This window comes from Toxoplasma gondii, chromosome III (assembly GCF_000006565.2).
Source record: "Toxoplasma gondii ME49 chromosome III, whole genome shotgun sequence".
NCBI classification, from domain to species: Eukaryota; Apicomplexa; class Conoidasida; order Eucoccidiorida; family Sarcocystidae; genus Toxoplasma; species Toxoplasma gondii.
Window position 1 is genome coordinate 1,364,624 of NC_031470.1, and position 13,175 is coordinate 1,377,798.

The 13,175-nt window shown below is 53.1% G+C and overlaps 3 protein-coding genes across 3 annotated transcripts; 2 read left to right on the forward strand and 1 right to left on the reverse strand.

Annotated features, from left to right (window-relative positions):
• Positions 1–101: 101 nt before the first annotated feature.
• TGME49_253950 (protein fam50a, putative) lies at positions 102–4,717 on the forward strand. The gene is made up of 6 exons (XM_002369409.2): positions 102–776; positions 1,157–1,670; positions 2,202–2,283; positions 2,730–2,923; positions 3,275–3,472; positions 4,333–4,717. The coding sequence occupies exons 1-6, from the start codon at positions 475–477 to the stop codon at positions 4,429–4,431; spliced, it is 1,389 nt and encodes a 462-aa protein (XP_002369450.1). The 5' UTR covers positions 102–474; the 3' UTR covers positions 4,432–4,717.
• A 40-nt stretch (positions 4,718–4,757) lies between these two features.
• TGME49_253960 (oxidoreductase, short chain dehydrogenase/reductase family protein) lies at positions 4,758–9,829 on the reverse strand (the record flags this gene model as incomplete). The annotated part of the gene is made up of 8 exons (XM_002369410.1): positions 4,758–5,466; positions 6,074–6,151; positions 6,386–6,470; positions 7,057–7,202; positions 7,323–7,420; positions 8,115–8,284; positions 8,936–9,238; positions 9,595–9,829. 8 exons carry the CDS (start codon positions 9,827–9,829, stop codon positions 5,337–5,339), a joined length of 1,245 nt encoding a protein of 414 aa, XP_002369451.1. The 3' UTR covers positions 4,758–5,336.
• TGME49_253970 (hypothetical protein) lies at positions 8,616–13,030 on the forward strand. Its single transcript, XM_002369411.2, has one exon. The coding sequence runs from the start codon at positions 10,627–10,629 to the stop codon at positions 12,793–12,795; it is 2,169 nt and encodes a 722-aa protein (XP_002369452.1). The 5' UTR covers positions 8,616–10,626; the 3' UTR covers positions 12,796–13,030.
• Positions 13,031–13,175: the final 145 nt, after the last annotated feature.

Here is a 13,175-nt window from a genome sequence, read left to right on the forward strand (position 1 = left end):
GTGTATATCAACACTGCAGAGGGGGCTCACCCCCGCGTGCCAGTGCGATCGCAAAGCCGGACTTTCCAGCGAGCGGCGCAGCAAGAATAATTTTCGCGCAAATTCAGGTCAGAAACCTTTGTCAAGGGTTAGTGAATACTTTCGTTTCGCCTCTACTGCAAAAGCGGTACGGAGCGACCCTTCCTGACCTCGTTTTTTTCCAAGTTCCTCAGGGCATTCTCACCAAGAGAGTTGGCGAATCTCACAAAGCCGCTGCTCCCAGCGCGTTTCCCCTTTTTTTGCAGCGCTTCGCGTCGCCTTCCTTTACCTCTTATCTTCCGCAGTCCTCTCTCCTCCGGTCTGGAGAACAGCACCCTCCCTGTCTTCCTCAGTCCTCCCTCTCTCGGTCTGCCGACAACCCCCGTCCCCTCGGTCTCCCTCGTTCCTCTCGCTTTCCCCCGTGACGGTCGCCTCTTTACATTTTTCCTTCTCGAGATGTCGAACTTGGGAGAGAGTGGAAACGCCGTCCTCCAGACGATTCAGGCGTCTGAGGGCGGCCGGGCTCTGCGGCTGCTCAGACAGCGTCAGGAGATGCGGGAGCGCATGCGCGCGGCGAAAGAGAAAATCGAGTCCAAAGGTCTCAAGCGAAACCTCACGTTCGGCGGCTCTGCTGCAGATCGTCTAGAGGAACAGTTCAAGAAGGAGACTGTGGGTCTCATCACCGCGAAGGACTTCAGAGACAAGCGCGCGAAACTCGAGGAGCAAATCCGCGTCGAGCAGAGGAGTCTCTTTCCCCAGTAAGCCGGCAGCAGAAAATGTCGAAGGGAAGAGAACCCCAGAGAAATACAGGGCGCCAGAGAGCGAAACGCAGATGTCTGTTGTCAGGAAGACCCGCAATGTTGGGCAGGCGACGACAACAGAGCGAAACCTGCAAATCAACTATCCTTTGCCTTGTCCAAAATCTCGAATCATCTCGCTCTCTCCTTCCTCACCTCTCTGTGTTTCCAACATGCATTTACATATATATATATATATATATATATATATATATATGTTTGTATATGGATATCTTGCAGTGTGCGTCCTTGTGTTGAGCGCCTTGTCTTCGGTGCAGGAGATTTGTTTCGCTGTTGGACAGCGTGGTGCATGTCTCTCGTGCCTGTTGTTTTTTGTGTAGGAAGTTCCAGGAAAAGCGTCGACTGGAGATGCGCCTGGCGCCGAGTAAGTTGTCTTTCGGCGAGGAAGCAGACGAAGTCCTTGTGCAGGTTCTGGAGGAGCGAGACAGACAGTCGAAACGCGAAGAGGTCCTCGCAGCGAGAGAAAAGCTGCGCGCGAGTCCAGCACCCGTGACGGCCGCCAGTGCTCTTGGAGAGAGAGACGCAAAAGGCGAGGAGCGACGCGAGGGTGACAGTTGCGAGAGCGCCGAGCCTGGGGTGTCTAGACTTCTCAGGGCGCAGGTGAAGGCCGGCTGCGCGAGCGACGCCGCTCCCGCAGAAGCAGAGAAAACAGGCAGCGAGGAAGGAGACGCGTCTCTCTTCAGAAGGAGTCGAGTGAAGATCGAAAGGCAAGACGAAGAGAAGAGCGAGCGAGACGAGTCGACAGAAAGAAGCGACCGAGAGAAACCTGATGGAAGTCTTTTCAGAAAACGCCGAATCGGGAAGGACCCGACCATCGACACAGATTTCCTGCCGGTAAGAACGAGGGGGATGTTCCGTGGTGAATTCATGAACGAGACAAGACCTCGAGAAGCATGCTCTGGTGAGACTCTGCGACTAGTTTTTAACTGCCGTTCTTTCCTGCAGCTTTCCTGGAGGGGCGCGTTCCACGGCTGTCTGGTCCAGTCTCGCGCTTCCCCTTTTTCGATAGACGTTTCTCGAAAGGATTCGTCTCCAACGCCTCTCTTCCCCGCGCGCTTCAGTGTCTTCGCACTCGTGCATGGATTTCCACATACACACAAACATGCATATTTTTAAGTAAATTATGCGGATATGTTTGCTCGCCCAACGCCGTCTGTATCCGTATCGCGACCTGTTTCGTTTTTTTCGAGTCTATGTATCTCTATGCGTCCCTCACGACGCGCGGGAGAACAATCGCGACATCGCTTTCTCTATTTGGGTCTGCCTATCGAGGTTCACGTAGGTGTACATACACACGCGTCTTTCCCCCTCTGCGGAGTATCCAGGTGGTTGATCCGTCGTTTTTCTTTCGCATGTCTCGCTCAGGACGAAGAGAGAGACGCTCAGATTCTTGCGGAGCGAAAGCGCCTCATCGAAGAGTATCATCGTTTGGAGGACGAGGCCAAGAGTACGTTCGCAGGCGGCCATTTCCGGAGAGTTCTTCTGTCAGATGCATTTCTTCGTTTAAGAACCACCGTTGCATGCTTTTACTTTCGCAGCCGAGTCGTGTCTCATACCGCCCAGGAATTCCGACTCTGCAGTTCACCAGCTCGTCTGTTATGCGGTCCTCTGTCTTCTCTAGAGAGCTGGGCCTTGCACTTCTACGCAGGCATGTTCCTTTAGGGAACGGTGGACAGTTGCTTGTCTTCTTGCATTGTCGCTTCGGACTCCCTCCGCCGGGTGCTCTTCCGGTGTTTCTCTGGATCGTTTCTTCTGTCTTCTGACGTCGTCAGTGTCGGCGTCCGTGTATCCTTTTCAAATCCCAGCAGATTGCCGCTCTTTGTTTTCCACTTCGCGCATGCCTTGTTTCTGACTTGTTCGTCCTTCTGTGCATTCACACTTTTTCTTTTGTAGAGGAGCCTCTCTGGATCACTTACTCCTTCTGGGATGGAACGGGGCACCGGCGACGCACTTGCGTGAGGAAAGGAAGTTCGATTTTGGAGTTCTTGGACCAGGCGCGAAAAGAACTGGAGAAGGAATTCATCGAACTTCGAGGGATCGGAGCGATCGACTTGATGTACATCAAGGAAGACCTCATTCTCCCTCACGTACGTCGTCCTCTCAGGGAGAAGCCGGCCGTCACGCTCTCTCTCTCTCTATCTGCGTTGCCATCTCTCTTCTTGCGTCTTTCCTCTGTCGTGTACACCTCGTCTCGTCTCTTTCTTTCGCTCTCTGCCGCTACCTTCCTCTCCCCGATCCCGTTGTCTGCTGCGTTCTGTTTCTCTCTGTCTTTCGCGCTCGTGTCTCCTCTTCGTTCCTTTTCTCCCTTCTTTCTTCTCCTCTCTGTTTGCTTCTTTCGTCTGTTCTCTCTTTGCTCTGCCTCTCGGTTGACTTCGCGGTCTGGTCGTGAGGGTGCCTCTGGAGTGTTGCGCGTCCTTCGGATTCTCTTTCGCCTTCAGAGCTTGACGTTTTACGACTTGATCAAGACGAAGGCGCGAGGGAAGAGTGGACCTCTCTTCAACTTCAGCGTCCACGAGGACGTCCGAATGACCAATGACAGCAGAGTGGAAAAAGAGGATTCGCATGCAGGCAAAGTCGTGGAACGCAAATGGTTCGAGCGCAACAAACATATTTTTCCGGCTTCCAGATGGGAGGTGGTAGGACGCTTCTTTTCTATAAAATTTCCAAATGCTGTTCTTTCTTCAAGTTGTGACTCTTGGCTTTTCGCGCCTTCGAGCGTTTTCTGGACCTCGTTCCACAGGACTTCTTGTGCCTTTGTTGCCTTGTCTAACTGATAGCTTCTGCCTTCCTCGTGGAGAAGGAAGCCATCGCTGCTTTCTTTTGACGTCTCATTGTGGAGCCTTCCTCCACCTCTTTCCGTTCTAGTGGTGCCGGAAGTCCAAATCTTCGTTGCAAATTCCTGCCGCTCTCTAGGCACTGCTCCTCTGTTTTCTGTCGCTTGCGTGCATTAACCGGCTTTGCTTTCGAAAAGGCCAGTCGACGGGTGTTTTCGCTTCCATTCACTTGCTCATTTCTTCGCACGCTCTCTTTGTCAGTCCATCCTGCTTCGCTTGCTCCAAATAAAGGATCGTCTAAGTCGTTCCTGGCTCGCTCGCTATCCGATTTCTCTGCAGCTTCCCTCGTGCAGTTTTCTTTCTCTCTGCATGTCCCTGTGTCTGTTTCTCCCCCTTGTCATTCCCAGCGCCGTCTGTGAAGGGTGTTCGCAGTGCTATGCACTCTCACAGGAGATGAACTCTGGCTGCTGGTCGCTTCTTCAGTCTCGCTGGTTCTCGTCGTCTGCCTTCGGCAACGAAACCATTGTCCTCTTGATTTTGGCTTCTCCTCTCTGCTTTCGCCTCGCCTGTATATCTCTGCTTTTTCTCTTCTCTTCTCTGTGTCCTTTATCGCTCGTTTTCGTTTTCGTCTCTCTTGTCCGCTCGAGCTCATCTTCTCCGTCGTGGTTCCGGTCTGCGGCGCAACTTATGTTCCTTCTCTTTTCTCTCTGATTTACTTCCAGTTCAATCCGAACAAGACCTACGAGACCTACACTGTCCACGGCGGCGTGCACAAGTGGAAGGGTGTCTCGAATAGCGAAATTCGTGACGCCGTCATCTGAACGAGATTCGCCGAGAAGAAGCTGCGGATTCCTCGCTCCTCTCTCATCTCTCTCCAGTGCGTGGAGGAGAAAGGCTTGGGAAAATGCACAGCTCAAGCAAGAGCGACGACGCTTCTGCTTTCCGTTTTTTCGCTGGCGCCGCTCATCGGTCTTTGCACCGACTCACGTCTCTTCCTCGCGCCCGTGAAGGCGGTCTTTTGAGGGGAACGTCGTGTCAAACATGCAGGTTGAAAAACCACTTAGGTTGTCTCGATCGACATGCCAGAGATCTGGAGAGAAGGCACCCTGCGCCTCTTTCCGATCGACTAACAACGAGTTTCATCCTTGCTCTTCAGCTGAGCGTTAGGAACGAGCAGCGAACAGCCTCCGAGTCCTGCAGCGCCGGCGAGGCAGGCAATTCGTCAAGCCAGTGCCGCGCGCGCTAGCTCTCTGCTTGTTGTGTGCACTTTGTTCTTCGCCTTCGCATGAACCACAGACACCGTTCGTTGTCTCCAGAGGGTCTAGCGAGGCTCCCGTAGCTGCTGCTGCTGCTCTGAATCGTCGCGTCCGCTGCGGCGAGTGGAGATGCCTCAGGGGCGGTCTAGAAGTAGATACACGAGCATCCGTCTCAGCTGTGACAGTGACGATTGCTCTTCCTACAGGTACGAAACTCTTGCGCTGGCTAGGTATCTATACGGCGGTGCTTGACGCGGCACCTACGCGGTCGTTTACTCGCGAGGGTGAAGGCTTTTCAGGATGTCAGTTTCAATTCCCTCGCACCGATCCCTGAGCGGACGCAGACAGTTCACGCATCTGTCTCCCTGCGCCAGGAGGCGGCCCACAGCACTGCGGCGAGGAACCGGTGGACAACAGGACTCAGAAAGAGAAGCTTTAGGCAGAGATCTCGACACCGGAAAGGGCAGATCTCAAGCAGTCTCCATGCGTACGTATCCCATCCAACAGAGAGAACAGTGGGCGGCGTCACTGCACAGAGAGTGGAGTCGACAATTTCTCTCGCGATTCGCTCTGGCGGAGAGGCGAGCGCCCGCAGAAGACCTGCAGAAACGAACATGAGGGAGCAAAGACAACGAATCGCTCTGCTCGCTCGGGAGGCGCCTTGAGCTCCAACGCAGTCTCGGAATGCGTTGATCATCTCCAGCGGAGGCGCGCTGTAAACGGTGTGCGAGTCTCCCTCGTTGTTCCACCAGCCTCTTTCGTTCTGCCCTTCCACGGGTCTGCGCCGTTCTTCCCGAACCGCCGGCACCTGCGCTCTCTCGATCAAGACGCGACCAGAAAGGTGCAGAGAAAGAGAGGCGACTCTCGGATGGAAACTCGAGGACTAAGAGATCAAGACACAGGTGGAGAAGCGGATCGTTTCGGAAAACGACGCAGAGGAAAAAGAAAAAAACTTGAAGGAAGGAAAAAGACTGGAAAGCAGACGAAAGAATAGAAAAACCGGAACAAACGGGAAACTCGAAGAACAGAAAAAAACTAAAAAACAGAGAAAGCAGATGGGTGCCACAAGCGAGCGGCACGCGCTGCGGAACCTAGTCAAGTCGACCACAGAGCAACCATCAGGCCTTTCCTCCCGGCAACGAACTCGGCGCTCTGCTCAAGTCAGACTTGAAACAAGTCTCTGCATAGCGTCGGGGAGCTCACTTACTGCACTGGGCGATAAAAACATCCTCGCGGATGCCGAGGAGACAACTGTCCCCGCGTTCGTCGGCGCCGCCCCGGGTGACTGTCGGTGCAGAGCTCCGCGCAGCCCCAGTGTCGACAGAAGACGAATGTCGACGACAACGAAAAGGAAAATCAGGATGTGAACCAGAAGAAGAAGAAAGAGAAAGCGAAGAGGAAGAAGAGAGAGGAGTCTGTCCAGATTTGGAGGTTGGGCCGTGCATGCGCGAGAGGCCTTTGTCGAATAAATGCGTTCGTGTAGCTCCCGGCTCTGAGTCGCACATAGAGAAAACGAAACCATAAAGTCAATGTTTCCTTGGCAAAGACGCATGTTGAAGACTTGACATGTTGTGCGGGAGCAACGCGGACCTCTGCTAGAAACGCTTCACTGGGCAGGAGTCATGCGCCGAGGGAGGAAAGAGCATCTAATCTGTCTGCCTCCGAGAAGTCGAGCGTCCACTCCGTTTCACTGTCCTGAGAAGACGAGAAGACACTAAAGGACGATGAGGTCCTGGTGCATGCGTTCTGATCGCAACGCAGCGCGCTGCCTTCCGAGATGCGGCAGCAAACAAACTTCCGCTCCTGAGGATCTCAACATCTGTGTATCAATGAAAAGCCAAAAACGCGCGACCTAACAGAGAGATAGATATACACACACAGCATATACACAAACATACGTGCATATATATATATATATGTATATATATATCCGAGAAAATACAAGAATACAAATAAATGTAACATGTCCTTCACTAGGTAGGAGCACCTGCAACCATTCTATGCGTATTCTCGAACATACACAGAACATGCATGTGGGTTCGAAATACATGTTCGCATGTACATTTACCTACATGTATACATATATATATATATATAAGATATAAGAAATATATATATATATATGTATATTTGCATATTTTTTTGCGTCGCTCGTTTCTCTGAAAGGAGTGCCATCTGTTTTTCGCGGACCAACGAGGACGACGTTGACTCCGGCGTCTCTCGCATCGCTTCTCGCGCCTTCGGCGAGAAGGCGAACTGCAGCCTTCGACGCGCAGTACGCCGTTTGCCCCGGACTGGACATGCGCCCGAGAATGCTTCCTACGAAGACAGCGCGGCTGGAGAGAGCCGGGAGCACTCGTTGGTGTCGAACTGCATGCACTGCCTCTGCACACAACGACGCAAGTCTCCACGCGGAGACCGATGCGCCTCCTCCGGTCGACGCGGAGGCGTTGAACGCCTGCATCAGCGGCAGAAAGGCATGCATGACTCTCACAGCTCCGAGCAGGTTGACGTCGAAAAGCTCGCGCCAACTCTTCAGAGACTTTTCTGTTTCCTGAAACGACAAGTCGAGAGACGAGAGAGCTGGCGCAGCGCATGTCCGGCGGTGACGGCGCGGCGAAAGGGAAACGAGAAGCAGCCAAGAAATCCGTTTTTTTTCCTACAGTCGCTGGGGAAACTCGGAAACCACGTTTGCATGCGCGTTCGTCATGGCGCGGAGAGCAGAAGCAGAGCGAAAAGGAGAGCCTCTTTCTTCGCTTCAATCGGACGCTGAACTTCTGCGTCAACTCAGGCGAATATGCCTGTCTTCTCCCGTCCATGCACGTCGCTCCGTCTTCGCAAGCATTCCACTGGACATATCCGTCTAAACAAGCAGCCATATGTAAATACGAACGCATACAGAACTGGTGAAATCACATATATATATATATATATATATATATATATAAATGCCTATAATAAATACACGCATATGCAAATAAATATATCTGCACAGACACACACAATATGCATATATATATATATATATATATAGATAGATAGATATAGATAAATAGATATAGATATATAGATATATACATACATAAAGATACGTTTGCACACATACGGAGTCCTACATGTATAAGTATAGGAAGATCAACCTGAAGAGGGATGAGTAAACACAGCAACATCAATCCTCACTGTGAATACACGCATCGAGAGATAAATGCGAATAAAAATGCAAACAGTTTCTTTTGAGCGGTTCTCACTTGTGGGCTCTGCGTTTGGATGAAATTCCAGTTCCAAATGCCGGCGCAGTTGACGAGAGCGTAGAGCCCCGAAACGTCATTTTCTCTCAGAAACTTTTTCGTAGCTTCGACAGCTCGAGCTACGTCCTCGGCATTCGTCACATCCATGGGGAGAAGAAGAAGCCTTGAGTCTGAAGGAAATCGAGAAACCAGTGAGACACAGAGTAACTTGCAAGGAACCGGAACACAACGAGGTCGGCAAAGAAGATGGAGTAGACACAGAAGACGCGGATGATAAGGAGGAAGATGAGATCGACAGAGAGAAGAAGACGAACGCGATGGAGGACAACATGAGAGACAGAGGGTCTATTGGGCAGTGTGGAGAGAAAATAGAGAGGATGCGGTGGCGACACCAAGACGGAACGGAGTTTCTCTGCAAATCGCTCTTCTTCAGAAATGCCTCTAGCCCCTTCGTTCCCACAAACGTCTCCCTCCGGCTGTCTCTTCCTCACTCGTTTTGTCGCCGACTCCGCATTCTGTCTGAACGTTCTCTTGTTCTCTATTCTCAGTGACACCCGCATCGCCTCTCTCACGATCTGCGCCTTCTCGCGCCTCTGCTGGCCGACGTCTCTGCGTCCGACTCCCTCTCCACCTTCGTCTGTGTTCAGCTCCGTCCTGCTTCGTTTGGCCGATCGTCTCTCCACTCTCCCCACTCTCCACCCGGCTGTCTTCTTTCCTCTCTCTCTCTCTCTCATCTTCGCGCTCCTCTGTCTCTTCTCGGCGCGGACGCTCTCCCGCAGCCGCAGGCCTCGGCTCCGCGCCGCCTTCGGGTGTACGCGTACTTCCTCTGCAGATTTCTTCGAAGACGCGCCGAGGATCTTCTGAGTGGAGCCGAGTGCCGATGACGTAGAAGTCGAGAGCGAGGAGGAGGCGCGTAACTTGGAGGCCGATGCCGGAGGAGGAGCCCGTGACGAGGACGGCGAGTTTTCTCTCTTGCGCTTTCTCTCGTTCTCTCCAGGAGTTGAACGCTGAGAGGGCAAACGCCGCGCCGCGGAACGAGGCGATGCCAAGGCACAGCGCGCGAGAAACAAACGAGGAAGAAGACCAGCAGGCGTCCAAGGCATCCCCCCAAGACTGGCTGTGGTCTAGAGAGAGAGAACGCGGGGAAAGAAACAGAGAGAAAAGAGAGAGCGCCCAGAGACCAGCTTCTGCACTTTTTCCTGCAGTGATAAGAAGGAGAAGGAGAACAAGACAACAACGATCCTTCTTTCTCTCCGGGAAGCGAGAGGCCCTCTCTTGGCTTCGCTGGCGGCTCTCCGGCGACCGCAGAGCGAGAGACGGAAGAAGAGGAGACGTCGCTCGCAGAAGGAAACTCCAGGAGAGAGACAAGGCGAAAAGAGACAACACCATGGCGACACGAGAGGCCCACCGCCGCGCGATATTCATGCAGACTCCGCGCTTGTCGCCAAACACACAAGAATCGCAGTGTATGTATACACACTCGCTCCGACGAAGGCCGACTCGGTCCTGAGATCAGCCTCCAGACGTCTAAAGACGTTCGGTCGTTGATGAATCATCCATCGACAGGCAGCTGTCTCGACATGCCATATGTGAGGCGGAACCAGGAAGGAACCATCGCGTTTGTAGCGACTTGCCTGGAGCAGATCATCTGCATCGCCTAAAATAGCCAGCCAGGTGAGTGTGTAGACACACAACCGCCGGGCAAGACTCTCCATTCACTGGAGAGCGTTGCAGGAAGATTCGATTTCTTCTGCGACCTGAGATGCGTCGGGAAAATCTTTTCCGAGTTTCGCGGTTTGCCTGAGTTCTCTTCATCTCTCGTGGTTCCTCGTGTCATCTTTTTTCGTGCATGCGCATGCAAACGCTTCGGCGAGTCTCGCTCTCGACCGCGCGCCTCGCCTCTCTCTCCCGTCAAAGAGGCCAAGCACGAAACGCGAGAAAATCTGTCTCCGCTTGAAGTTCATGTTTTTACGGCTTGCGTACGAAGGCCTCTGGGAGGCTCCGCGGTTTCCTCTTGCGGCCCGAGGGCAGAACAGGAGACGAGAGGCAAGAGGAGAAGAAGCATGCGTTCCTGAAGAAAATGTCTCTGACCTTTCCTCTTCAGTCAGTAGTTCCACTGATGCGGAGCCGGCGCTTATGAACTTCTCGGCTTTCGCTGCACCGTTCTGCCTCTTTCGCCCAAAAAAAAACAGCTCCGACCTTACACTGGAGCCAACGCAAACATCAGCCTACATCGATACATCCCCATCCATACATAAAACGCATATGCATATATACATTTATGTGCATCGATTTTGTATATAGTTGATTCACTTGTGCCTTCCTGTATATCCCTGTGTGTAAAGGAGTCCGTGAAATATGGGAGCTCCTTCCAGTGCGACCTTCTTTGCAGTTCGCCGGTCACTGGCGAGGCTATTATTTTTAAGACAGCCGTCTCTGAGAATCAAAACCACATACATCTACGCGCGTTCGCGCCTTAATGAGTTGTTAAAAAAGAGTTGAAGTGCGAAGGATGGCGGGAGTTCCTGAGTCATCTCTGGGGAGAGGGGTGTCTGGGTTTTCGCCCACGTGCATGCGCCTGCAAGGCGCCAGTTCCTCTCTTCTCTCGTCTCTCCTCGCGTCTCATTCATGGCATTTTGTCGAAAATGGAAATCTGTTGTATCCTGCATCTTCACCTGAACAGGCTGCAGAAGAAGGACCGCTGTCGAATCCGGCAGAAACGCCTGAAGCCGCCAAGAAAGATCTCTCCGAACGCTCTCCGGCTTTCGCCGCTCCGCCGGGGTGTACATACACGCCGCCAAAGAGTTCTGCTTCCGAGGAAGAATCTGCAGTCTTTCTGTCCGTCGGACCGGTGACTCTCGCGTCGCAGCTTTCGCTGCGCAGCCTCGAGGGAAAGCAGAGTGTCGGCCCTCACTCGAAGGAAAACTTGTTTGTGCCCGAAAAAGACTGTTCCGCGACAGAGAGCCTCCCTGTCCTCTTTCGATTCCTTTCGTCCTCCGCTGGAGTCTCCAATTGCCAAGGTCGCGCATGCGAGGCTTCTGCGGCCTCTGCCCTTTCCTTCCGAGTGTGCTCGGTTTCTCTTCCTTGTTCAGACACCAAACGCCTCCAGAAAACCTCGAGGTCTCTTCCGTTCCCAGCGGGCGCCTGTGTCTGTGCATGTTGCGGGGAACTAAGAAGCTCCGAACGGTCTGTCCACCCCAGAGCGGCGTTGCGTTCGCCGCTGCGCCAGTTTGCCTTCATCGCTCTGCACCGCAACAGCTTCCTTCCGCTCCGGTCGGTTCTCCCTCTTCTCCGGGCACACAGAGCAGCGATGCGGACAGGGAGGAACTTTTCTTCCCTCGCTCCTGTCCAGCAAGAAGGCGAGGGAGACCGCGGAAGCAGAGAGGCCATGAAAGACGAGCACGCAGATGAGACGGGGAACGGTCTCGCGGCAGAACGGGAGGCGAGAACGGGGAAGAGGTGCAGGCGCGACGCCGCGCAGAGCGATGCGGACAGCAAGAAAGGCGACAGCGGAGAGAAGGAAAGACGACGAGAAGAGGACGCGGAAGAGGACGCGGAAGGGGACGGTGGGCGGCGGTTTCTTCTTCAGGGAGCAAGGGAGAGTTTCGCTTCGATAGACCGCGAGGCCATGCAGAAAGGCGAGAGAAGAGAGAGAGAAGAACGCGAGCAACAACAGACTGTGTCGCTCGAGAGCATGTCGAGTGACCGAAGGCAAAGAGTCTTAGAAATCACCTTGAGGGAAAAGGTCGAGTCTGGGGCAAACGCGGGCCAAACTTGGAAAAACGCGAGGAAGCGAACGCGAGAGAAAGGTTCAGAACAGAGGGACAGTGACCCAGAAGAACGCGTGAGGCTGCAGAACAAAGCAGCGAAGCGAGACTGTCGGATGGTCGTGGATTCAAGATCTCTCTTTGCTCCGGCATCAGGGGAGAGCTCTGAAGGCTTTGCTCCTGAACATTCGTCGCTTGACTCCTCTGAAAATGGCAGCTCGAAACGACGGAGTTCTTTGACCGTAGAAGGAACTTCATCGGAGAGCTCGTCTTCTCATCGCTGCTCGACGCCCTCAGCCTCTCGTGCTTCTGCTTGTCCTCTCCACGCTTCTCTCTCGCGTTCTTCTCCGTCTTCTCCTTCGAGTTTTTCTTCTTCTCCTCTCTGCTGCTCGTCTGAACTCTCGTCTCAGACTTGCTTCTGTCTCGCTTCTTCCGCTTCTCCCCCTTCTTCCCGCTCTCCTTCTTCTGCCTCGGCTTCTGCTTTGTGTCGTTTGTCTCCGTCTGCGAATCTGCGAACTCAATCGTTCGAGCCGATGAGAAGTCAGTGGCAGCTCGGAGTCGCCATTTGTTTAGCCGACGCTCCGAGCGAGGAGACAGGTCCTTCCGACTCCAAGCCGAGACACCCGAAAACGCATGCAGCGGCGGCCAGTGATCGCGAGGCGTCTTGGGCTGGAGGCGCAGACCTTGTCGACCTCTTCTTGCAGTCGGCTTTAGAGCCTTGTGGATGGACAAGAAACTGGGGGACGCGAAGCGAAGACAAAGTCGACGGGGGAAGCCGAATGGCTCGCGTTCCCGGCAGCTCTAAGGGCGTTTCGCACAACGCGGCCCAGGGTCGGAGAGAGCGCATTTTATACACTTTGAATTTCGTCGATTTCGACGTGCTCAGGACGCACATCTCCTTTAAAAAACGCTGACAAACGGGCAAGCCGGAGACCCATGGGTCGCAAAAAGGAAATGTTTTTAATATGATGTTGATATGCCTCCAATTCAAAACCGATTCTCGTCTCGACTCCAGCGCCCCCATTCAATCTTTTGCAAACACTGATGTCGATATACTTATATATATATATATATATGCATATACATTTATACATTTACATATGTACTTTTATATATTTACATATGTGTGTGAATACGCTTCTTCATTTACAGAAGTAGATAGAGATCTGCATGTGCCGAGATGCATATACAGAGAAACGTTAGAGAGAGGGAAGGCCAGCCTTGGTCGAACTTCTATGCATGGAGAGAGAAGCGCAGCTGGATTTATCAATGCCAGGAGGGTATCGGAGTCCTA